General features: G+C 53.4%; 1 protein-coding gene across 2 annotated transcripts in view; it reads right to left on the bottom strand.

Annotated features, from left to right (window-relative positions):
* The window catches only part of PTPRS (protein tyrosine phosphatase, receptor type, S), an 89,331-nt gene extending 64,906 nt beyond the window's left edge, over positions 1-24,425 (bottom strand). Inside the window, exons 1-4 of one of the 2 annotated variants that reach the window (XM_006896376.1) lie at positions 24,269-24,425; positions 8,234-8,379; positions 7,325-7,466; positions 667-855 (exon numbers count right to left, since the gene is read on the bottom strand). In XM_006896376.1, the coding sequence (XP_006896438.1) occupies positions 667-855; positions 7,325-7,466; positions 8,234-8,379; positions 24,269-24,359 (568 nt within the window). In that variant the 5' untranslated portion in view covers positions 24,360-24,425. The remainder of the gene's footprint in view (positions 1-666; positions 856-7,324; positions 7,467-8,233; positions 8,380-24,268) is intronic. The other variant, XM_006896375.1, reaches the window with a different exon arrangement.
* Between the last annotated feature and the right edge of the window lie 210 nt (positions 24,426-24,635).

Raw genomic sequence — 24,635 nt, 5'->3', positions numbered from 1 at the left:
CCCCCCCGTCTCCTTAGCTCCCCCCCCGTCTCCTTAGCTCCCGAAGGCCCATCTCCTTAGCTCCTGAAGGCCCCCCATCTCCTTACTCATCTATGGCAAGACATTTCTTCTGGACAAGATCACTGTTAAGGACTGAAAACGCCCTCATGCCAGCGTGTTAGGGGTTCCCCAACCCCATCAGACCCCTATGCGAACACCTACGGAATGCTCTCCCGCTGCCGCCCTCCATGGCTCCCTGTGCCCCCCTCACACAGCCACGGTCAGGCGTTCGACGTGCTCTCTGCTCACCACTCTCCACGCTCTAGTCACTTCTTTGTCCCCCACTGTGTCACTGCTGCTCGGGCACTAAAGATTCCCGTCGTCCCCAGTAAACTTCTATCAAATGCAATTAACTGTCTGCGCCTCACCGGGACCCCACTGCTCGGGTAATGGAGACACTCTCCCTCCACAGGCTTCCGTGGCTCCCCACCACCGTGGGTGTCTGCGCCATCGCGTCCCGCTGGGAAGGCACGGGAGACATCTCCCACCAGTGCCCTCAGTTCCCGTTACCCCCACCTGCCAAGGGCCTGGCTTTGAGGCCACTCTCCCCACGTTCCGACGTCCATGTCCCGTTCCTCCGCACGCTGCCCTCTGTGGCTCCCAAGTCCGTGGGTCACCTGTGCTCACCTGAGCGCAGCTGTTTGATGCGCCCGTTGCTGGCACTGGGGTCCACAGGCAGGAAGTCCTTGAACCAGGTGATCTCAGGGTCGGGGTTACCGCTGGCGGCACAGAGCATGGTGGCCGTCCGTGTCCGCTCCACTACTTTCAGCTGGGGGCCCATGTCGATGTTGGGGAAGCCGGGAGGCAGCTGGTCCTCTGTGGGCAGAGATGGGGACATGGGCCACAGGCCTGGTTACCCCTTGGTCATCCATCCCTCCAGCTTCCGGGCACCCAGCTTCCACCAGTTTGTCTCCCCTTCTGTGTTGAGTGGGGCCAAACACATTCACCTCAGGCTTGTCGGAGCCAGTAGACCAGAGCACAGGTGCTCACCTGGGGTGACTGCCCCCAGGGGACAACGTGTGATACCCGGGGACACACGAGCCTCAGCAGACAGCTGGATGTTGGCTGCACATGAGGGGCACGGGCTGGGAAATGAACCCAAGTCTCCCACACAGAAGTGAGACTTCCACCACTGTACCCCCAAGGCCCCCGCTTACACTACAATTCGCCAGAGAAGCCAAATCAGGCACATAAAACAGCCCATTACCTTCAAGTCAGCGGCTCGCAGCCACCCAACCACCGTGTGCGCACAAAATAGCCCACAGCCCTCACGTCGGCCGCTCGCAGCCCCTTCCGGGACAGAGAACCAAGCCAAGGGGTTCCCAGGCTCGAGGTCTTTATGATAGGCTCAAACCCCTGACTTCACAGTTGGCAGTGGAGTCCCCCAAACACCCACAGAAGAGAAGCTGACACACTGCCCCACCCCCCAGAACACTCCCCCCGCCACACCTGTTCCGAGGAGCCACCGCCCCCTTCCTGCGCCACCCCTGCCATCCTCTCGGCCCCTCCTCTGTTCTCTCATCGTCATCTGGACTGGCTCGCTCGTGCCCTGTTGTTCCAGGCCCCCCTGAGATGCGCGCTGCAGAATCACTGCTCCAGAGCACACGTGGCTGGCCGCATGTGGTCAATTCTGACTCAGAGGGACCCCAAGTGACAGAGAAATGCCCACTAGCGTGTCCTAGGCTGGCAGGACCAGACCACTCAGTCTTTCTCCCTTGAGGCCCGTGGCTGGATTTGAACTGCAGACCTCTTGTTTAGCAGCCCCGTGTACTATACCACTGTACCACCTGGACTCCTTTCCCCTGTGCGCAGAACTCTGGCCGTCATGACACATCCCTGGTGCCCAGGGCCAGGCCCAGCATGCAGTCGGTGCTCAATAAGTGAACAAGTGGCTCCGTCACGGCTGCTGCTGACCCTGAGAAATGCTGCACTGCTGCTCGCACCCCTGGTCACCTGTCAGCATCAGGCTTCCCCCCAATGGGGGATGGACTATGAGGGGAGAGAGACAGCCAGACAGGCCTTCCCAGAAACTGCCGATCACTGAGATCCAGCATCTGGTGCCCCAGGGATTCGTAACTGTGGAGTGGCAGGATCATGGGATGCTGAGGTACTGAGGGGACTGGCTAATGGACACGCCCCCTCCACCCAAGCACCCCACAGACCCTGAATACAGGCTCAGGGCCTCCTGTAGCCAGATCAGCTGACACCAAGGTGGGAGAGGCGGCTTGGGGGGACCTCCCAAAGAGGTCCTCCAACTCCTACGTCTGGATCAGGTACACCTTAGTCTTTAAAGTGAAACCCTTTCCCTTTACACATCTTTTGATTTCTGCTACCAGGTGTGCTGATTGTGGTTCCAAGTTAAATGACTCTATTGTTCCAAGAAGTGCACTAGCCAGAGTCAAACCTGAGTCTCCTTTGTAGAGGCTTTGGTGCTACCACTTAAAACCACCATGCCCTTCTAAAAAAAATCTTAATATTTTATCAAAAGGTGGTAATAGGGCAAAGTGTTTAAAGTGGTAAAACTATGTAATACAAACACACACACATAAATAAGTAAACAAAATTCCAGCAGACATTCTTTTCACAACGAATCCCAATACGGGTGGTTGTTCTGCCCTCAAACATCTAAACAAGCCAACAAAATGAATAGTCATCGTGGTGGTGGTGGTGAGGATGTGGAGAAACAGACACTCGCACACACAGGTGGCCGGAATCCTGCTTTATACACCCTTGTCCTGGGACAGGACAATTTGCTTCCATTCACACAGGGAGCCCTGGTTCCGAAGCTCAGCACCTGCAGTCTACATGGCACCACACACCAGAGGAAGGATGCATGGGGTTAGGATCCCTAAGGTACAGGTCAGAACAGCAAAAGGCTGAAGACAAACTCAACTCCTGTCAGTCAGGGACCCTGGGCTAATGGGGAACAGAATGCTGAAAAAGGCAGGAGGAACCATTTCACAAATCCCGAGAAAATTTTCAATATACAATGCTACATGGAAAAAGTTCAAAGTGAAGGGCAGTGTTGGAACAAGAGTCACAAATGACGGCTCTCCAGGGCTGCATCCACGTCACTGTTTTTGTTAATAAAACTTTACTGGAACACAGCTATGTCCCTTCACCTCTCATTGCTTGTGGCAATGTCCAGGCTAGGAAGGCAGAGCTGAGTGGCTGCAACAGAGACCCACTGGCCCACTGAGCCAAAAGTGTTTATTCTCTGGTGCTTTGCAGGAAAAGTGTGCCAACTTCCAGTGCAAACAACAGTACACGTGCAAAAAGGAAACAACACCCAGGTATGTGCTTACGATGCCAAGAAGGCACACGGAGCACAGGATTGGGGGCTGGGGACACAGGCCAACCAGGGAGGGACTGCCCCCCGGCACGAAGCAGTGGGGCGGGGGCGCTGGACAGGCGTCCACCTGTGCCACAGCGAAGGCCTCGGGCTCACTGTGTCACGTGCCTCTCAGCATCCACCCACCAGCACACACATGCTCCCCATCCACTCTGGTGCCCCTCTGCCGGCATCCCATGACGTTCTAGATCTTTCCATAAAGCCATCGCACCGCCAAAGTCAAAACCAAACACGTGGCCATCAAGTCAGTCCTGACTTGAAACCCTCGGGTTTCTCAGGCTCCAAGTCTTCATAGGAGATTGCCTATCTTTTTCTTTCCTAGAGCCGCCTGTGGATTTGAACCAACAACCTTCCGTTAGCAGCCTGATGGAACAGAGCACCAGCACTTCTTCAGAGAACTGCACCCTCATCTGGAGGTGTAGGTGGAAATGGCTCACAGCTGACCCTCTATCGGTTTCTGAGGCTGTAACTGGTACGTTGAAGACACGCTAGGGACACTGCTCATCTCTGTCCAGTGGAGCTGGAGGCAGGTGTGAACCACCAGGCAGGTGTGGCCTTCAGGTAAGGGTGTAACTCCCTACAGACTACACCCCAGGCCCGCCCGAATGGACCACGGTGAGGCGTAAACACAACTTCCAAGAGTCCCAGCAAATTAAAAGGTGTCTATGTAACAGGTTTACTGTGACTTTTGCTTTAGTGCAATGGGCTGGAACCGAACCCACAGATGGGAGGTGTGCCCACAATTCTGTCTGACCCGGGGGAAAATCACCCCAGGCCCAAGTCCCACACGCAAGTCCCAAGAGCCCTCTGCGCCAGGTCTCATCCTCCTCAGAGATGCAGCCCACTACACACAGACGGAAACTGAGGGCCAGACACACCCGGCTTGTACCGGGTAGCCAGGCTGCAGGGTGGCTGGAGTTTAACCCAGAGCTGGCTTGACTAAAGCCCTGGGTGGTGCAGACAGTTAAGTAAGTGCCCAAATACTTATCAAAAGGTTGGCAACTTGAACTCACCCAGAAGTACCCAGCAAAAAAGGCCAAGCAATCTACAACTGAAAGGTGGCAGCCTTAAAAACCCCCCACCACAGTTCTGCACCACAAACGGGGTAGCCACGAGCGAGAATCCATCAATCCATCCCTAACAACTAGCCAGGCCCAGAGGAGGCAGGGGGAGGCTGGCTGAGGAGCCTCCAATCCCGGCTTGGGCATTGCCAGGGTCAGAGCGGACCCAGCTGGAGGTGGGTAGCCCTCAGGGGCTAACCCCGAGGTTGACTCTGATTGGTTACCAGCAGCGTGACCAGTGGGGCAATCTGGAGCGGGGCCTTGGCTGTGCGTGCGTGTGCACGTGTCACGCGCGCCCCCACCCCGAGCAGATCTGCGCCCCCACGTGCACCCCACGGTGTACGCAGCCCGTGGGGGGCCAGCACGCGTGTGGGTGGCAGCCAGCAGGGCGGGGATCCGGCGCGCGCGGGGGCGGGGGGCGGCCGCGGCTTCTAATTAAACAAAAATGTTCATCGCGGCCCACATTGTGCCCAATTCCTGGGAGTTTAATTAAAACAACAGCGCGGGAGGCGTGCGCGGGGTCCGTAATCAGATGGTGGCGGAGAAGGGAGGCTGGGTGCGCTGGGAGCCGCCCCGAGCGGCCTTGCAGCCCAGCCTGGGGAGTGAGGGGAACAGGGTGCAGGGCCTGGTGGGGGTATCCCTGCACCCCGGCCTTCTGAACAGCCAAAGAACAGAGGAAAAGGAGGGGCGCTGGAGGGCACCGGGAGGGGTGGTGCGTCCCTCCCAGGGACAGAGCAGTTAACCGATTCACAGCTTGTCCTCTTAACTGTCAGGACAGAGGCTGAGCGAGCACACGGAGAGCTGCTGTTCTGTGTGTGTTGGAGAAGATCAGGTCTCAATCCTGCAGGGAGTGGGGGTGGGACGTGAGGCTCCTCCCCTCTGCTGGGCTGCCCCCCATCTGAAGGGCCTGGGGGTGCATAATGCAGGCTCAGGTCTGATGTTCATAGGGTCACTATGAGTCTCTAACAACAACAGCACTGCCTGTCCAAAGGCCGGTAGTGTGGACCTGCCTCCTGCACCGCGGAAGGCAGCCCTGGCGACCTGTCTGCAAAAAGTCACAGCTTTGTAAAGCACAAGGTGCTGCTCCACCTCATACACACACACACAGCCCAGTCACCAGGAGTTGGCATCGCACCACCAGCCACAATCAACAAAGTGCAGGATGAAACCATAGGGGTTCCCATAGCCACTGATACAAACCACCCAGCGGGGCACTCGGTTCTCGGGGAGCACTGAGATCATATGCCCATTGAGCTGCCCAGGGCTCCTGCTCAGAGTTCCACTGTCCAGGGGGATAGCGGGAGACCACCCAAGGGGCCACAAGTAGACTTACCCCCAGGGGTTAGGAGGGTCTGTCTGGCAGGCTGACCCCACAGAGCCAAGCACTGCAGCCCTCTTGTTAAAACCAGAATAAATGACAATAATCCTTGCCACCAATAGAGGGAGCTGACCGGGAGCTGCTGGCCTGCCTGCCACCCTGCTGCCCCGCGTCCCTCATTTCGCTGGCTCCCACTATGACCCTGGTGGGAGGGAGCTGTTACTGCCCCACTTACAAGAAGATGAAACTGCAGCTCAGAGAGGTCTGTTAAACTCGCCCAGAGTCACAGCAAAGTGGCAGCACCAAGTAAGATTTAAACTCCACGCGTCAGGCCCTAAAGCCAAAACCTTCAAGCTCTGACTTAAAACCAGACTATTGGGAAAGGCAGCGGGGAGTGGCCGAGAGTGGGTCCACGGCCAGGCCGAACGACGCTGTTTGTTTATAACGAGGAAGCAACTTCCCTAGGCCCCTGATGCGTCTGGATGAGGCCTGCAAGCAGCCCAGGATGCAAGCTTTCCACAGGGTCCTGTGGATAAACAGTGGGCGCACGGGCGGCTGTTTCTGTCTGCCTAGCATCTATTTGTCTACCATCCATTTATCACTCCTTACCAGCCCTTCCAAGGAGGCACAGGGGAGGAGTCTGGCCAGATTCAAAACTCCGGGGCCATGATGACTGGCCCAGGGCTGGGCGTGTGACACAAAGACCACCAATGAGCAACAAACCCTGGGACAGCAGCTTTTTTTTTTCTTTTTTAGGGCCTGTGTATGGAGTGACTTAAGGAACTGGGGCATCTTATTGAACATGATAGCAAAGAAAACAAGTCCAGGAGACGAGAGACACGAGGCCCTGAGAACATTACGTGAGACCCTGGACCCCTGTGCCCACAGCGAGTCTGGAATCGTGAACATTTCTATTACACAAACACCAGCTGCTACGGAGTCACTGCTGAATGATGGAGGGGCCACGGGCTTCAGAACAGAACTGCGCTCCATGGGGAGTCCAGGGGCGACTTTCTGAAGCAGATCACCAGACCTTTCTTCTGAGGCACCTCTGGGTAGACCTGCCCTTCCAACCTTTTGTTTAGCAGCTGAGATTCAAACTCAAACTTCTTGCTTTGGGTGGGAAACGACTCACAGCTGAGACTGAAAAGTAACCATCTCTCTGTCAAGGAGCTGCTGGTGGATAAAAACAGAGGACACTGGTGGACTTGAACAGAGGACCCACGGCTTTGGGGTCAGCAGCCTAACTGGCTCGACTACACCACCAGTGCACCCTTCATAACTGTGAGTGCTAGTAATTCTCTTTCTTGCTGTGGCCGGTATGAGCTGGGGCACATTCAGGAGGTCAAGGACCCCAAGGGTCTGTGGTCACTTTTGCCCGTGGAGTCTCAGGAACTCAGCACCAGCAGGCCTTGGGCCCCGCAGCGTTAAGGGATGGCAGCAGAGGTCTGAGCCCCACAAACGGGAAAGTCCAATGTGGAAGGCTTGAGTCTCGGCAAGGATGCCCCCGAGTCGGCACCCAGCACTTCCCCGTCCACCGTGGGACCCCGGTACCTCGGAGGACAGTGAGCTTGGCGTGGACGGTGATCTCCCCGACTGAGTTCTGGGCCACACACTCGTACACGTTCTCATCCCGGGGGGTCCGCAGTGGCTGGATTCTCAGCACGGCGCCTGCGCTCTCATCAAACTCGATCGTCTGTCGGGGACGGGGGTGGGGAAGGTGCACTGTGAGGCTGGGGCCCAGACAGGCCGCATCCATCGGGGATGTCATGAGTTGTTGGGGACACCATCATGGGTCCAGGGGTCAGTGGTGGACACCCCCATGGCCCCAGGGTTAGCTGGGAGAGGAGCTGGGGGTTGTGCACCCACATGTGGGCATTTAAAACTACACACCTCCTCGCTGGCCTCAAGTCAACCTGTGACTCTTGGTGGCCTATGCACACGGAACGAAGTACTATCCCATCCTGCACCACCCCCGTGACAGGTTGCGGTTCAAACCCCTGTGATCTGCAGGGTGTTCACTGGCTGATTTGGGATGACTGCCAGGCCTTTCTTCCTAGTCTCTTCGGCTGGCAGCTCTGCTGAAACCTGTCTGGCATCCTAGCTGACAGATGGCTGGTGACCATGCATGAGGGTCACTGACCAGGACTCAAGTCTGGTCTCCCCCTCTTAGGAGGCAAGGTGGGTGAGCTGGAAGTGGAAACCCAGGCCCAGTGCAAATGTGGAAAGAGCACTGGCTTGTGTGCGCCAGCTGTGGGGGTCATGTGAAGGGAGACCACACAGGTGTGAGAGCGGGTGTCTGTTTACTGAGGGTCCAGGAGGCTTGCCTGGCCCCGGCTGCCCTCGTTCCACTTGGGGACACTTCTGCGGCCTCTCGTGACTGAGGTGCTGGGGCCACGTTGAGGGGTTCCTGGCCTGAGACCTCCTTACTCCACACATACAGCCCCCCCATCCCCTACTCACCTCAAAGCGCTGCGAGTTGACCTTCTTGCCCTTCTTGTTCCAGGTCACACGTGGCTTGGGGTCGCCCGTGGCCTGGCACACGAAGGAGGCCACACCCCCCGAGACGCCAATCTGGTCTTTGGGCTCTTTGATGAACCTGGGGGGCTCTGGGAGAAAGCAGGGGGAAGTGACTCGCGTGGGTAAAGGGGGGTTGAGGCTGTGACCCTGAGGGATAGACAGATCCACCCTCTGCCCAGCTAGGTGGCCCCACATAGACCCCACAAAACGACCCCACAGCACCCACAGGCAGTGGTGTGCAGCCGCCTGACACAGCCAGTGCACACCCACACACACGCACACCGCACGGGGCACACCTGCTTCTATGTATCCTTGGGGAGGGTCCTTAAAGCCAGCACCTGGAGGCCCCCCGGGGTGACCCATCAGACCCTAGAGGGTCCTTGGCCCTGAAAAGACCTAGAAGGAGGTAACCCAGTCTAATCCTTCAGCAGGACCTGGGGCTAAACCAAAGCACAAAGACTCAGATGGGCCGTGGACTCAGGCCCATTGCTGCTGTGACGTCGAATCAGCACCGGCTCACAGCTGACCCTCCAGCGGCTTTTCAGAGACTCAGTGCTCGGAGCCCGGGGCCCTGACCTCTCTGTTTAAGGTGTCTGGGCGAGGACACACACTCAGAGCGAGCTCCAGGTTCTAGGTTGGAGCTCCTACCGTCCATGACCTTCCATAGGGCGGGGCACCGGGACGTCACATCCCCACAGGACATGTGGAGAAACTGAGGCACACCAGGCAGGGTGCTGGCTGAGGAAACAGAGCCGGCCAGCAGCTGAGCCAGATTCGTGCGTTTTTGTCAACTGGGATGAAATTCTCAAAACGGAGAATTCCTCATTTTACAAGAGTCTACAGAAAGGAAGCTCTGGCGGCTTAGTGGTAAGGAGTTGCACTGTCAGCCCAAAGGCTTGAGGTTCAAACCCAGCCGCTACTTTATGGAAGAAGAAGGGGTAGTGTCCTGCCTTGCGATTTACTGCTTCTGACAACCAGCTATGAGCCAGTTCTGACTGGATAGTGTGGAACTACAGTCCACTCCAGGAGCTCTGGTGGTGCAGGGGGTTGATCTCCGGGCTGCTAACTGGGAGGTCAGGGGCTGGAATTCACTAGCTGCTCCTCAGGTAAAGACACTTTGCTTCTGTACAGATGCCAGCTTCGGAGACCCTTGGAGAAGGGCTTTTGTGTTTTGGATTTTGGTGTTTTTTTGTTGTTTTTTTTAAATTTTATTATTGTGTGTGTACCATTGAATTGGATCTGACTGGTACAGGAGGAGATTGCCCCTCCTCCAGCAGAGCATCTGGTGGATTCGAACCACGGACCTTTGGGATTGCAGTGCAGCTTCTTGCCACTAGGCTACCAGAGCTCCCTAAGTGGGGAGGGGGGTTTAACGGTGTCAGCCAGGGTGCTCTGGTGGCCAATCAGCAGGGTCTTGCTCCAACTCCAAGGTGGAGCCTCTCCATGTGCTGAATCCACCAGCAGCTTCATAGGAGAGAGATGGGCAGTCTTTTCCCGGGTGATTTACCACCACTGAAAATCCACTGGACGGTCAGCTGAGTCAGTTCCAATCTGACGGCAGTACTTGTTGTTGTTGTTATTGTCTTCGAGTCAAGCACAACTCATAGCGAACCTATGAACAAAAGGCCTGAAGACCCTCTACAACTGTTGCCATGTATCAAAGTGCATAGAGTTTCCCAAGGCATGTTATTTAGGAAGTGGATGCGACTCCTGCTTCCAAACCTGTCACAGTATGTTATTGGTTGAGTTGCCTGTGATGCACAGTGACCTTATGGACGGCAGCTCTGAACCCTGCCCTGTCCTGAGCCAGTCTCACTAACGGTGACACACCAACCCCCATCGCCCCAGTTACTGTATCAATCCATCTCCCTCTACTGCTCTGTCCTTTCACCCTTCCAAGCATGACATTCTTCTCCAAGGACTGGTCCCTCCTGGCCACGTGCCCAAAGTGAGGCAGAGGTTCAAAATCCTAGCCTCCAGGGAGGGACTTGGTTTCACTCTCCCCAAGATAGACCTATTTGTTTTCTCGGCAGTCCACGGTATGTTCAAGACTCTTCTCCAGCACAACTTGAAGGCATCTATTCTTCTGTCATCCTTAAACATTGTCCAACTTTCAGAAGCATAACAAGTAATTGAGAAAACCATGGCCTGGATTAGGTACTCCTTTGTATCTAGATTGACATGGTTGCTTTTCAGCACTCTGGAGAAGTCCACGACAGCAGACTTTTCCAGTGCAATACGTCTTTTGATTTCCTGGCTGCTGGTATTAACAGTGTTGACTGTGGCAGCACATTCATAACGGTGTACAACTATCACCGCCTTTCAGTCCAAACCATCTCAATCGTCCCAAAGTAAAAAAGGCTGCAGCCTGTAACCCACCTCACTGGCCAAGACCAGCTGCTACAGGACATGGTGGCTGGTGGAGGCAGGATTGATGAAAAACCCAAGGGAATCCTCTGTGCGGTGGAGACACAACACAGTCACCCTGAAGGGCCTGAACACCCATGATGATGAGTGAGACCAGGCAATGCTTCACCCTGTGGTCCTTGAGGTGCCCCCGAGCCAGGGCTGACTCCGTGGCAGCCAGCAAGAACCACCGTCCATCAGCAAAATGCGAGAGAGCTGCCTGCTGAAGTAACGGTCAGGGGCTCAAGCCAGCCAGTGGCACCTCAAGATCAAGACTGGTGACTCGCTTGTAGAGATTCCAGCCTGGAAAACCCAGGAGGCACGGCTTCTATTATCACCACGAAGTAGAACTGACTTGGCAGCAGTGGGGAGCAGGAGCGAGCCAACCAGCTGTCCTGCAGCAGAAAGACGTGGCAGTCGGCTTCTATAAATGTTCACAGACTTGGAAACCCTACCAGGCGGCTCTACACCGGCCCTCCCACAGGGTGCAAGGGAGGCAGAAATGGCTTGGTGGCTGTGGGTTTGGGGTTTTTTTCCTTTAAGGGCTTGGTAACATTGTTTTCTTTTTATTGACCCTTTCTACAGTAACCTTTGAATCACCCAGAAGTTGTCTGGATTCACAGTAATGCTACAGTGTATCCCTTTGGATTTTTACCTCTTTTATTTTTATCTCAGTGTGTGCTTTGAGACTTTTTATCAACAGACTCTAGAGCTGCAATGTACAAGGTCCCAAAAAAAACAAGGGAAGGGAGCTCTGGTGGTCTAGTGGCAAGAAGCTACACAGCAATCCCAGAGGTATGCGGTTCAAATCCACTAGATGCTCTGCTGGAGAAGGAGGGGCAATCTCCTCCTGTACCAGTCAGATCTGATTTTATAGTACACACACACACACACACACACACACAAAACAATAAAATAAAAAAACAAAAACAAACAAAAAAACCCCCACACCACCACCAAAACAAAACAAGGGAAATAGCCACTGACTGGGGATTAGTTAAACCCAGGCAGTTCCAGCTGCCCCAGCGTCCACAGTTGGTGTCAGTAACAAGTATTCAGCAGCTAACTCAAAAGGGGTTGGAAGTCTGAGATTACCAGAGACACCCCAGAAGAAAGGCCTGGGTCGGCTGCTGAGAACTCTCTGGAGCAGAGTTCCATGCTGACACTCCTGTAGTCACCATGAGTTGGAAATGATTAAAAAACAACTGAGGCCCTCCCCCTTATTTTTGGCATGAATCAGGCAAGCAGTGGAGTACTATGCAGCCAGAAAAAGGAAGAGCTGTTTGACAATGGATAATTTTGGGGGAATGGTCAAGATTTACTGTTAGACAGAAAAACAATAAATGGGAAGAAAAGTAGAGAGTGCTACCACCACATCTGCAATAAGGAAAAAAAGAGTGAGCAGGAGAAAATGTGTGTGCATGTACACTAATGTGTATGCTCAGAGGGTCTCTCTCTTTATAGGAAAGGGAGAAACAATGGCTGCCCCAGGAAAAGGAACCGGGAGGCTGCTGTCTTGTTGTTGTAAAGTGCCACTGAGTCGTAGGTGACTCATAGCAACCCTATGAAGGAAAGTCCTCGACACTTGTGTGACTTTCAATCCTCTCTCCAGGTTCACAGGGTTTCTGGAGGCAAGCTCTTTACAGAAGTGGATGCCACTCCTGCTTCCAAGCTTGTTTCAACCGGGGAGCACTACCAAACACTGTCCACCGTGGGTAACCGTTATTGCATTTGACACATCAGTGTCACAGTGTTCAGCATCACAGCAACCACAAGTTACCTCTGTACGGCAAGTGGACACACCAGGGATATACAACCTAGAAGAATGTTTGACCAACAACAATTTAAAACAGGCCTGAGGGCCGCGGATTAGAGTCACCCACCTTTGGCTTGGTAGCATCACTTTCGGCCCACAAGGCCAACTGGTCTCTCTCAGTGTTGTTAAGTGTGCACAGCACGCTATGAAGGAAGTCTTCCACAGGCGTGCATGACTTCCCTTGGTGTCTTATCTAGGTTCAGAACAAGAAAGCCACACCCACTACCACCTAGCTGATTCCTACACACTGGGCCCCTCCCTCAGGTTTCTGGATCTGTACGTCACTGTGGGGGAGAATGCCCCTCCTCCTCCTACACAACAGCTAGTAGACTGGAACCGGCTGCCTTTAGGTTCGCAACACAACATGCTCCACACTAGGCCACCAGAGCTACTAACACTTACATCTGTGGTGGTTATGATGTGCCGTCAAGTTGCTTGTGACTCACAGCGACCCTACGTACAACAGCTCTGAAGCCTGCCCTGTCCTGAGCCACTCTCACTGACTCCGACACACCAACCCCCAATGTCCAATTACTGTGTCAATTCATCTCTTCCGGGGTCTTCCTCTCCTGCACTGTCCCTCCACCCTTCCAAGCATGATGTCCTTTTCCAAGGACTGACCTCTCCTGGCCACGTGCCCAAAGTATGTGAGACAGAGCTTCAAAGTCCTCGCCTCCAAGGAGAAGCTTGGTTTCACTTTCTCCAAGACAGACCTATTTTTTTTCTTGGAGGTCCATGGTATGTTCAAGACTCTTCTCCAGTACCACAACTCAAAGGCATCAATTCTTCTGTCATCTTGAGTCCAGTCTATGGTTTTGGCAATTGCTTTTAGACTTAGGACTAGTTAATTTTTGTTTTATTTATTTAAATGCACTGGCTAAAGGAAATGACTGGTGAAAGCATAGAGTCAGAGGAGAGGCCGAGCTGGATGGCCAAGGTCAGAGCACTGCTGGAAGGCTGAGCCTCCCAGATGTGCACATGAGCAGGTGAACGCAGGGCCTGTGCTGGGAGACCAGGGGTTCTGCTGGCCTAGAGGCTCAAGAAAGGTTTGGGTTCCGTGTCTGGGTTCGCCCAGACCCCAGCACCCACGGCTTGGGCTGGGCTGGGCACGAGAGAGGACTGCCCCACTGACTGGAGCAGTCTCACCTCCCTCATTCCGGGCCCTGCTCCTGCTGACGTGACCGCAGGTCTCACCAACTCTCTGGAAGATGGACAGACTGTCAGCCTGGCCTCTCTCAGCCGTTCCTTACTCCTCTAGACTGACCGACTAACCCACAGTGAAGAAGAGGTAAGATTTCAGAGAGCTGACAGGCCTCACTGCCCAGAATGCCGCTCAAGTTCAAATCCAAGGCCTCAAACCTGAATTATGGCAGATGTTTTGCTCCAGTGTCCAGGACAGCCCTCCCCCCCCGGCCCCCCTTTCCCTTCTAGCCTCAGGACTGGTGACCCAGGGCCATCCCTGTCCTCAGCCAAGGACACAGGAAAAAGTCACTGTGGCCGGGTCAGGAATCCCTCTTCTGGGAAAATGTTCCTCTGGGAGCAGCTGGAAGGCGGTGTTGGCTGGAGCAGCAGAGGCGTCCCAGGCCTGTTTACAGCTGAGTGCTTGGACACACCCCTAGCGCCCGCCAATCCAGCCAGCTGGACTCCAGCGGGACTGGGGGGACCTGGCCTCAGCTGCTCCCTCCTCCCAGCAGCTCTTTGTCCTCCCTCCATCTGGCTGCTTCCATCTCCGCTCAGCCAGCACCTCCCCCAGGGAGCCTTCCCAGATTGCAGCCCAACCCTGCAGGGTGCCTGCCACTGTCTCTGTGTGCCTCTCACAGCTCTGAGCACACTGTGTCAAGACACCTGGCTCAGAGATGCTCAGCCAGGTGGGTGCAGTGCCCCCTGGCTCCCACAGCCCTTAGGATCCTAGGTAGTGACCTTCAGGAATAGATACCTACCTGGCACTCAAGTCCCACCAAGTGGCTGGCTGGTGTGGGGACACAAAAGAGGTTCCACGTCCACTGTCTCTTGACCCACAAACAACAGAACAAAACACTGCACCACCCTCCCAGTCTCCACTGTGCTCAAGCCCAGCGCTGCAGCTACTGCATCAACTCAGTTCATCCAAGATTTCCTCCCCCAGGAACCTACCCTCCTGGTAACAGACCCAGAGTGCATGAGATGAGGTCTCAACACTCTTGTCTCTAAGGAGTGTTCTAGGTTCACTTCTTTCAGACGGCCTAGTTTGCTCCTCCGGCAACCCACAGTGTAGTTCCCAGCATCATACTCCAAAGGCAACAGTTCTGCTGTGGTATTCCTTGTCCAGCTTTCATAACACATGAAGGAACAGGAAATAGCATGGCAAGGGGCAGGCACACCTTAGTCCTCCATGTGACCACCTAACTCTTTAAATTTTTTATTTATTTTTTTTAAAGAGGCCTTTTACAGACTGTTTGCTCCACATCATATACTGGGTGGTTTCTTGTCATGGGCATTGATTATGGATCCCAAATGAAGCTAAATTCTTGATAATTTCCATCTTTTCTCCCTTAATCATGATACGGTTTACAGGTCAATTTGTTGTGAGGACTTCTGTTTTCTTGACATTGAAGAGTAATCCATGCAGAAGGCTGTACTTTGTTTTCCTCATCAAGTGCTTCAAGTCCTCTTTGAATTTAAGCAAGCAAGGTTGTGTCATCTGTCTAACGCCGGCTGTCAACGAGGAATTCCTCGGACTCCAATGCCATGTTATTCTTCAGTATAATCCAGTTTCTGGGATCACTGGCTCTGTATCCAGATTGAAGAGTGATGGAGAGGCACGACCCCGACACACATCTTCCCTGGTTTTTAAACCATGCAGATCTCCTTGTCCTTTTTGAATGACTGTCTGAGTCGACGTACAGGTTCCACGGAAGCACAATTAAGTACTCTGGAATTCCCATTCTTCTCAACGTTATCCATCATTTACCAGGACCAACACGGTTAAAATGCCTTTGCCCAGTCAGTGAGACACAAGCAAGCACCAATCTGGCAATCTCGACTTTGAGCCAAGGTTCATACGACATCAGCAGTGACAGCCCTCATTGCACGTCCTCGTCTGTCTGAATCCAGCTTGAATTTCTGGTGCTTCCCAGTTGATGCATGTCTGCAACCATTCTTTCCTTCACCACAGCAGGATTTTACTTGCATGTGACGTTCATCATATTATCTGACGACTTCCGCATTCTGTTGAATCACCTTGCTCTGGAGTGGACACAAATATGAATCTTTTCCAGTCAGTCGGCCAGCAAGTTGTTTGCCAAATTTCTTGGCACAGACAAGTAAGCGTGGCCAGGGCTGCGACTGTTTGTTCAAACACCTCAGCTGAGGTTCCATGAATTCCTCAGGCCTTGTTTTTGGCCAGGGCCTTCGGTGTGGCTTGTATTTCCTCTTTCCACTGGTTCTTGATCATACGCTGCTACCTCATGAAATGGCCAAATATCAACCAATTATCTTCTGGTACAGTAATCTGATGAACTCCTGCCATTTTTTTTCATGCTTCCTACGTGGTTCAACTCCTTGCCATAAAACATTCACTGCTGTAACCTCAAGGCTTGAATTTTTTCTTCTGTTCTTTCAGACATAAACCCTGCTCATGTGGAAGAATCATCAACAACCTGCGTTATGCAGATGACACAACCCTGCTCACTGAAACTGAGGAGGACCTGAAGCGCTTGCTGCAGAAGGTCAAGGACTGCAGCCTCCAATATGGATTGAAGCTCAACATCAAGAAAACAAAGATTCTCACTACTGGGCCAGTTGAGAGCATCAGTATGGATGGTGAAGAGACTGTTGATTGTTAACAGTTTTAGTTTACTTGGCTCCACAGTCAACACTCTTGAAACCAGCAACCAGGAAATCAAGAGACAAATTGTACTGGGGAAGTCAGCTGTCAGAGATCTCTCCAAAGTACTGAAGAGCAATGACGTCAGGCTGGAGACTAAGGTGTGCTGGATCTGGGCTATAAACTTCCCAATTGTGTGCTATACATCGGAGAGTTGGACAGTGAATAGGGATGATAAGAAAGAAAGTTGATGCCTTGAAGCTGTGGTGCTGGAGAAGAGTGTTGAATATACCATGGACTGCTATGAGAACCAACAGGTTTGTCCTGGAGAGGGTGAAGCTGGGCTGCTCCTTGGAGTCAAGGATTCTGAGGCTTCGTCTGACATACTTTGGGTATGTTGCAAGGAGGGACCAGTCCTTAGAGAGGGATGTCATGTTCAGGAGAGTGGAAACATAGTGCAGCACACTAAGACCCTTCATGAGATGGATCTATTCGGTGGTTGGGGTAATGGGAGTGGGTGTGGCAGAGACAGTGAAGTTGGCACAGGATAGAGCAGGGTTTATGGCTCTTGTACATAGGGTCACTATGAGTCGCAAGCAACTTGACAGCACATAACAACAACAATCATAGAATAAGATATGATACTGCTGTAAACTGCTCAAATGTAATATTTCTTAATCCTATGAATACTAACAACAAAAACAGTTGTGAAAAATCTTTCCACATTGAATTAGAACGTGATTAGCTACAACATTATTAGTAGCTAAGTGGGAAGCCTTTTTGGATTTTTCTTATTTTCCTTTAATTACTACTTGGTCCTCAAAAATAAGTTATTGATATCCTCTCGCAAGTATTAATTGCCACAATACTGTAGCTAAAACACCAGAAAATGTGACAGAATCAGCTACTATGAAAACACCAGCAGCAGCAAATCCAGGTGTGTGCAGATGAAGCCTTGTGACCTGAAACGGCCCGGGCAGTGGGTAACGATAACAGCTCTGACTAGAGCTCAGGAGAAAGTTAAAATAGTAAATCAGCATCTTGTTAGTCTCGTAGGTGGTAACATCTAAGAAGTGCTTGCAAAAAAAAATGGGGCTTTTTTTTTGTTTTAACTAAATGGGTATTTTACCAGAAAATAATAAACTCCTGCCACAGTGCCCGTCATCTGGTATCCCTCCCTCTGATGGTGTCGCCCAGCGTGCTGCGCCTCCCCAGCGATGCTCCCAGGTCGTGGCCCTGGCTCGGGGAGACCAGTGCTCACGCTTGCCTGGATTTCAGCATCCCTCTCAAACCACACCTCTGGAGAGCGGAACTGACACTCAGACAGGTCTAGTGACCTGATCCAGGTCACACAGCTCCCGAGCACTAGGATAACGCCCTCTAAATAATCAACCGCAGACACCAGGTCGTTGGGAGGTGCTGACTATATAACTCACAGCGACCCCATGAACAGACGGAAAGACTGGCGGAGCCTGTCCAATGCCCACCATGCTCACGTCCACCTTTGCAGCCACTGTGTCAGCCTCTCTGGACGAGGCTCGTCTTCTCTCCTGCTGACCCTCTGCTTTTCAAGCTAGATGTCCTTGTCCCAGGACTGGCCCCTCCGGAGAACATGCTCGAAGCGTGGAAGAGGCGGTGTTACCGGTGGGCGTGTAAGAAGCACTGTAGGAAGCTGTCCTTCCTCCAGGCAGATTCATTGTTCTTTTCACAATCCACGCTACAGTCAACAATCCACCAGCACCACCTTCAAGGGCATCAGCTCTCTCCAGTTTCAGTCTTTTTCACTCACTGCCCAACTTTCATGTGCACATGAGACAACTAAGAAACCGTGGGATGAATGAAGCGCCCCGTACTCTGTAAACCCACATCCTTATACTTTAGACAGGTCTTTGATGGCAGATTTTCTCAACACTCTTGGCACCAGTAGCCAGGAAATTAAAAGGTGTATTGCCATGGGAAAGTCTGCTGTTAGGGACCTCTCCAAAGTACTGAAGAGCAATGGTGTCTCTCTGGAGACTAAGGTGTGTCTGATACAGGCCATGGTCTTTACTATCACTTGTTATGCATCACAGAGTTGGACAGTGACTAAGGAGGATAGAAGGAGAATTGATGCTTTTGAGCTGTGGAGCTGGAGAAGAGTGTGGAGGGTACCATGGACTGCTAGGAAAACAAAAACAGATTCATGCTGGAGAGGGTTAAACCAGGCGGCTCCTTGGAGGCAAGAATTCTGGGGCTTCGTCTGACATACTTTGGGCATGTTGTAACGAGGGACAGGTCCTTGGAGAGGGACTCATGCTTGGTAGGGTAGAGGGACAGCGCAGGAGGGGAAGACCCTCTAGGAGGTGGATTGATTCAGTGACTGGGGTAATCAGGATGGGTGTGTAGGAGACAGTGTGATTGGCACAGGACAGAGCTGAGTTTAGGGCTGTTGTACATAGGGTCGCTATGAGTCACAAGTAACACGACGGCACATAACAACAACATATATCTTTTGATTTCTTGACTGCTGCTACCAAGGATGTGGATTGTGGGCCCAAGCAGAATGGAATCATAGACAATTTCCATTTTTGTCCCCATCTGTCATCATTTTACTTATTGCTTTAGTGGTGAGGGTATTTGTTTTCTTGAGGTTGAGCTGTAATCCATATTGAAGGCTGCAGGCCTCTAAACTTCAGTAAGCTTTCAAGTCCTCTTCACTTGCTGCCAGCAAGATTGTATCATTTGTGTTTTCACTTTCTCCAAGCAAGATTGTATCATTTGTGTAACAGTTGATGAGTCTTCCTCCAATACTTTTTAAATATTTGATCTTTCATATAAGTTGTGTTTCATGCATGTACATTGTGTTTTATACAGTCTTTCATTTAAATTCTGTTTTGTTCCTTATAATGAACTTTTTTAAAACACTGTGTCTTATAAAATTAATTACCATTGATCTATGCCCCCCACTAATACCCTATCTTTCCAGATCCCCACTGTATCTTTCCTGATTCTGTCCCCGAAAGTCTTCCTCCAATCCTGAGGCCACATTCTCCTTCATTGAGTCTGGCTTTTCAAATTATATGCTCAGTATACAGATTGAATAGGAATAGAGAAAAGATACAGCCCTGATGCACACCTTTCCGGACTATAAACCATGTAGTGTTCCCTTGTTCTGTGAGAACAATTGCTTTTTGGTCTACGCGCCCAAGCACAATGAAGTGTGGGAATTCTCATTTTTCTAAATGTTATCAATTGTATTGCTCCAGTTACTTTTAAATAATCTTCAGCATGATTTTACTTGCTTGTGACATTAACGAGAGTGTTCAGTAATTTCCACATTCTGCTGCATCATTGCTTTGTGGAATGGGAACAAATCTAGATCTTTTCCCCTTCATCGGTCAGGCAGTTGTCTTCCAAATTTCTTGGTATGGACGAGTGAGTGCAAGAGATAGAGGTTTGGATTGGCAATGCCCACAAGAAACCAGACCTCTCAGGCGGCTGGGAGTTACTCTCCATCTCCAGCTGGTCACGGGTCTTATTTCTATTCATTTCAGATACTGCAGAAAAGACTCTGGTGACAGAGCTGGTAACTCACCTACTGCACCCCTCAACTTCCTATGAGCTGGCCCCGCTGCCTTCTGGAAAGACCCCACCGCATCCTGGGAAAATCCCCTCGGCATCCTAGGAAGACCTCACAGCATCCTGGGGAAGCCCCAGTGCATCCTGGGAAGGGCCCAATGGGAACCACTAGGTGCTTCTTAAGTATGACTGACTCCCCTTGGTCTCAGCTATGGGATGCTCAGGCGCCTGCTCACCCTAGGCTCCCTGGCACTAGCCCCCCACCCAGCCGGCAGCATGGGCCCCAGTGCAGGACCCACTCCTGGATTCTATGTGGATTCTATTTCTGCTAAAGAGATTCTCCCCTGGGGTCGAAATGCTGGGAAATGCGAGCTCAGCTCTCCTTGCTGCAGGCACCTGTGGTGGGAGCAGGTACTATGGAGTCAGTTCTGCTCACAGTGACCACAGGTGACAGAGCAGAGTGGCCACACAGCATTTCCCTGGCTGGCATCTTTACAGGAGCAGATTGAGTCCTCCTTTCCCAGAGCTGCCAGGCAGGTTCGAACCACCCAGGCTCCAACCAGCACCTGGGTAATAACAGGGCCCCAGAGGGAAAGCCGGCTGTGTGCAAGCTACACAAGTCCTTAGTCACACCACCTCACTGATCAGCTGGACGTGTGTCAGGTCTCCACCTTGGCCTTCCAGCTCCGATCTCACCCCAAACCTCCCCACGGCCGCCAGGGGGTGTCCAGGAACACCATATGAGTTGGCCCTGCTGCCTTCTGGGAAGACCACAACTGCATCCTGGGAAAATCCCCACTGCTTCCTAGAAGACCCCCAAGGCATCCTGGAAGTCATCCTGAGTTAGACTCAGGTCTCCCCTGCTTGCATCCCTCCAGGGTTCCCACCTCCCCGAGGCCCACAGGACACTGCACGACCTGTTCCAGCCCCTCCCTGCTCTCCTCCTCTCTCTGTTCTGGCCTCAAGCCTTACTGTTACTCTCAATGTCAGGCCCATCTGCCTCAGGACCTTTGCACAGCCTGTTCCTTCTCCTCCCATTGGGAAAGCCCTTCCCCAATTATTATGGGCCACACTCTCACCTCCTGGAGATCTCTGCTCAGACGCCCCCTCCTCAGTGAGCCCTCACTGACCACAGCCCTGGTCCTCCCTCACTCCTGCCCCCTCCCAGCTCTCTTATGTTCTAGAACATCCCCCACCCAGTACACTGTCTCTTTTGGACACTTCACCTCCGTGGGGCAAGAACAAGTTATGTCCTGTCCCCTGTGCCAAGACAGGGCTTGACACACAGCAAGTGCTTAGTAACAGCTCACCAACCGAGTAAACGAGCACAGACCTCCCCAAGGCCACGGGACAGAGCCAGGATTCGAACCCAGCCTGGGGCAGCTGCCAAACTTCTTGTCTCTGTGACCACTCCTAGCCTCAGCCTCACCACCTCTGTTTTAGAGCTGTTACTGAGATTCTGATATGATTTCTAAAGTCGAGCCCACCTCATCCCCAAGGCTAACCGTTATGACTGAAGCAGGGCACTGAGCAGTCGTTGTTGCTCTTAGGTGACACCTGGACAATTTTTCCCTCCACGAACCCCTGTGACGGCAGATCTGCCCTGTGGAATCTTCCAGGCCGTCACCGTTAGGGAGCAGGCTGCCAGGTCTTGCTCCCGCAGAGCCACTGGGTGGGTTGGGACCTCCCACCTTCTGTCTAGCAGCCGAGCACTTAACCGCTGTGCCTCCCGGGCTCTTTGTCAAAGACGTTGACTATTCAGTCAGTGGGTTAACTTTTCAGTCAGTGCGGGTTCAGGCAGTGGAGGGGCTGGTGCACTCTTTCCTGAAGATGCATGGAGTTCTGACATCTGGGGGTGGGGAGAGTGTGAGTGTGTGTGTGTGTGTGCATGGGTGTGCTATCATATCAAGTGGGTGGCGGCCAGGGATGCAGCTCAGACCCCTACATGGGGCATCGGGTGCTGCGCCCCAGGGAAGAACCCCGCCCCACGGCAGCAATGCTAGGGAGACCCCTTGTGGGAGCTATCTGGAGAACAGGGGATTTGACCCCGCTCACACCGCACACCTGCATGAACTCCTTCTGGGTCAGACACTGTAAACTAGGGGGCCCTCCAGCTTCTGTGACACCCTCCTCTGTCGTCCTCCACTCAGTGTGCGGATATCAGTTTGACAGTGTCCTAGGAGGTCAGATAGATATGGGACAAATGCGGAGTCCCTTGAGGGTTAGTGGGAGCCTCCAACGCAGAGGTTCTCATCTGGGGATAATTCTACCCCAAGGGGACACAGGGTGATGTCTGGGGACATTCTGGGGTATCCTGAGTGGAGGCCAGGGATGCAGTGCATCAGACAGACCCCATCACAGGACAGGATCTGGCCCCAAGTCAGCAATGCTGGGGGTAGAGAGCGCCTGCACAGACTGACAGACAGATGGACAGCAGGAAGGAATGAGAAGTCTGCAGCTCACCCTGCAGAAAACAGATCCTGGGTGAGAGACAGGCCCTGGCTGAGCGTGGACTCTGAACTGGAGGACCTGGGCTCAGACCACAGCAGGCCCCTCTCCTGCCTGCCATGAACCTCACTGTGCCTCAGTTTCCCCATCTGCAGGACTGAAGACGACTGTCCTCCTCTGCCAGGGTTGGTGTGGGACTGGCACGGAAGCATAGCAGGCATTTACTGAAGAAAACACAATCATTCCACCCTCAGGGGAAGCGCAGCCCAATGCCTGTGTCACAGCTCCAAGAGCCTGTAGTTGGACCCACACTGCGGGGTCCACCCCGCCCCGGAGAGGCGTCCACGTGAACGAGCACTGTGGAGTCCATCCCACTCAGGATAGCGATGTCACACGGACGAGCGCTGCAGGGTCCATCCCGCCCTGGTGAGGCATCTACATAGATGAGCACCGTGGGGTCCACTCCACCCAGGAGGGACGTCCATGCGGCTAAGCATCACAGGGTCCATCCCACCCGGGTGAGGTGTCCAGTGACCCAGTGACCACAGACAAGGGGGCTAAGGTCCCTGTGCTGGAGGAGGAGGGCAGTGACTGCTGGGGAGGGAGGGGTGCACTGGAGACTTGCTGTTGGGGGGGTGGTACTGTCCATTCTGCCTCTTGGTGGCCTCATGTGACGAAGATGCACTGCCCTGCAGGGGTCATCCTGACATAAGCAGCCCACCAGGTGTTTGCCCCGCAGAGCGGCTGGGGGCTTTCACCCACCGGCTCTGTCAGCAGCCTCGCTCTCCTTCCCGGCAGCACCAGGGCTCCTGGCTCCGGGGTCCACAGCTCCTACGGGCCATGACACACTCGGGAACTGGCCAGTGGCGGTGGCCACGCAGCATGGGGGAGGTGACTCACGCTGCTGAAGCGCAAGCTTCCAAGTGAGGGAGATCTTATCTAAGTTTTAACAGAATTTTTAAAATAACAACAATGTGAAAAGCAGGAGAAAATGCAAACGGGCACAGCAGACGCGTATGTCCCCCAAGCTGGCCTAACAACATGGTCCTGGCAGCACCGAGCTGTGGGCCTACTGTGCACCCCAACCGGCAGGAAGGGCTTCTCAGGCGTCCTGTCACAAGATGGGGGGATGTCAAAGCAACGAGCTCCACTCAACCCAAGGCAGATGTGGTGGCTAACGGGGTGTCTCCGGTCCAGTCACACAGCAGGCTGGCTCACAGCAAGAACCCGGTTTCTGCAAGGAGAGGACCCGCTGACCTGGTCTCCCGTGTCCCCACGGACTTGAAGGACACCTCTTCTGAGGCCCCTCACACCACCAGGGTTTTGGCCTGGGGCCTGGAACTGCCCCTCCCCGTGTTACAGTCAGAATCACAGCCCTGCTCGTCCCCAAAACTGTCACCTTTACCAGGGACATCTCAGAACTGGCCAACTCCTACACGTCTGCAAAGCCCTGCTCCCAATGTCCTCTCTGCCGAGGAGTCTCTCCTGGCTCTTCTCTGTCCAACACCAGCCAGCTCTGGCTCTACTTTCAGAGGTTTGCCTGCCACCTGGGCCGTGGCATTTAATACCTGCTGCAGGGGAACCAGCCTGCAGGGGTGACCTGGAGGGTGTCCCTGCTTTCCCCGAGCCTCATTGAGAAACTGGAAATCAGAGCTGGCATGACGGAACTGTGAGGCTTGAGGGAGCTGAAGCGGGGAACGTCTGTATCCGGTGCTGCCCTGGTGCCGGCGCTCAGGAAGCAGCTCTCACGTGTCCTTATTGTTACTACATCATCAACAGCATCGGTATTATTTAGATCTGCACGTTGGGTTCTTTGTGCTGCCTCATTTGTGAAGGACAGGGGCTCTGCTTGGCAAAACCAGAAGCCTTGGGGGGGGGCACATGCATGCACATGCACACGTGTGTACACACACACACACACGAGCATTTCATGGCAGCCTCTTACCTTCTGCCATGCTGCCTCCAACCAGCAGAACCATGAGGAAGCCCACGGGACCAACCACAGACACCACGGCAGGGCCCCGGGTGGGCGCCATGCTTGGTGGCGACCTCTGACCTCCGTCCTGGAGGGGGATGGCCCCCCAGTCCCTTACAGAGAGGCCGCAAGCTGAACGTCAGACGGGGCAGCGTCTGCAGAAAACAAAAAAAAGACGATCGTGAGCAGGGAGTGCAGAAATCTGGAGGCTCAAATCTGGGAGGATCATAAAGGGCTGAGGGAAGGCAGGAAAACAGCTCAAAGTACCTGAATCCCAGCCCGAGCCCCCCGACCCCGGATGGAGCCTGGGCACCAGCTGAGTCCCCGCTCTGGACTG

The sequence above is a fragment of the Elephantulus edwardii genome, unplaced genomic scaffold (assembly GCF_000299155.1).
Source record: "Elephantulus edwardii isolate Elephantulus edwardi_28Jun2011 unplaced genomic scaffold, EleEdw1.0 scaffold00185, whole genome shotgun sequence".
Taxonomy (NCBI): domain Eukaryota; kingdom Metazoa; phylum Chordata; class Mammalia; order Macroscelidea; family Macroscelididae; genus Elephantulus; species Elephantulus edwardii.
This window is presented reverse-complemented; position numbering and strand designations above follow the sequence as displayed.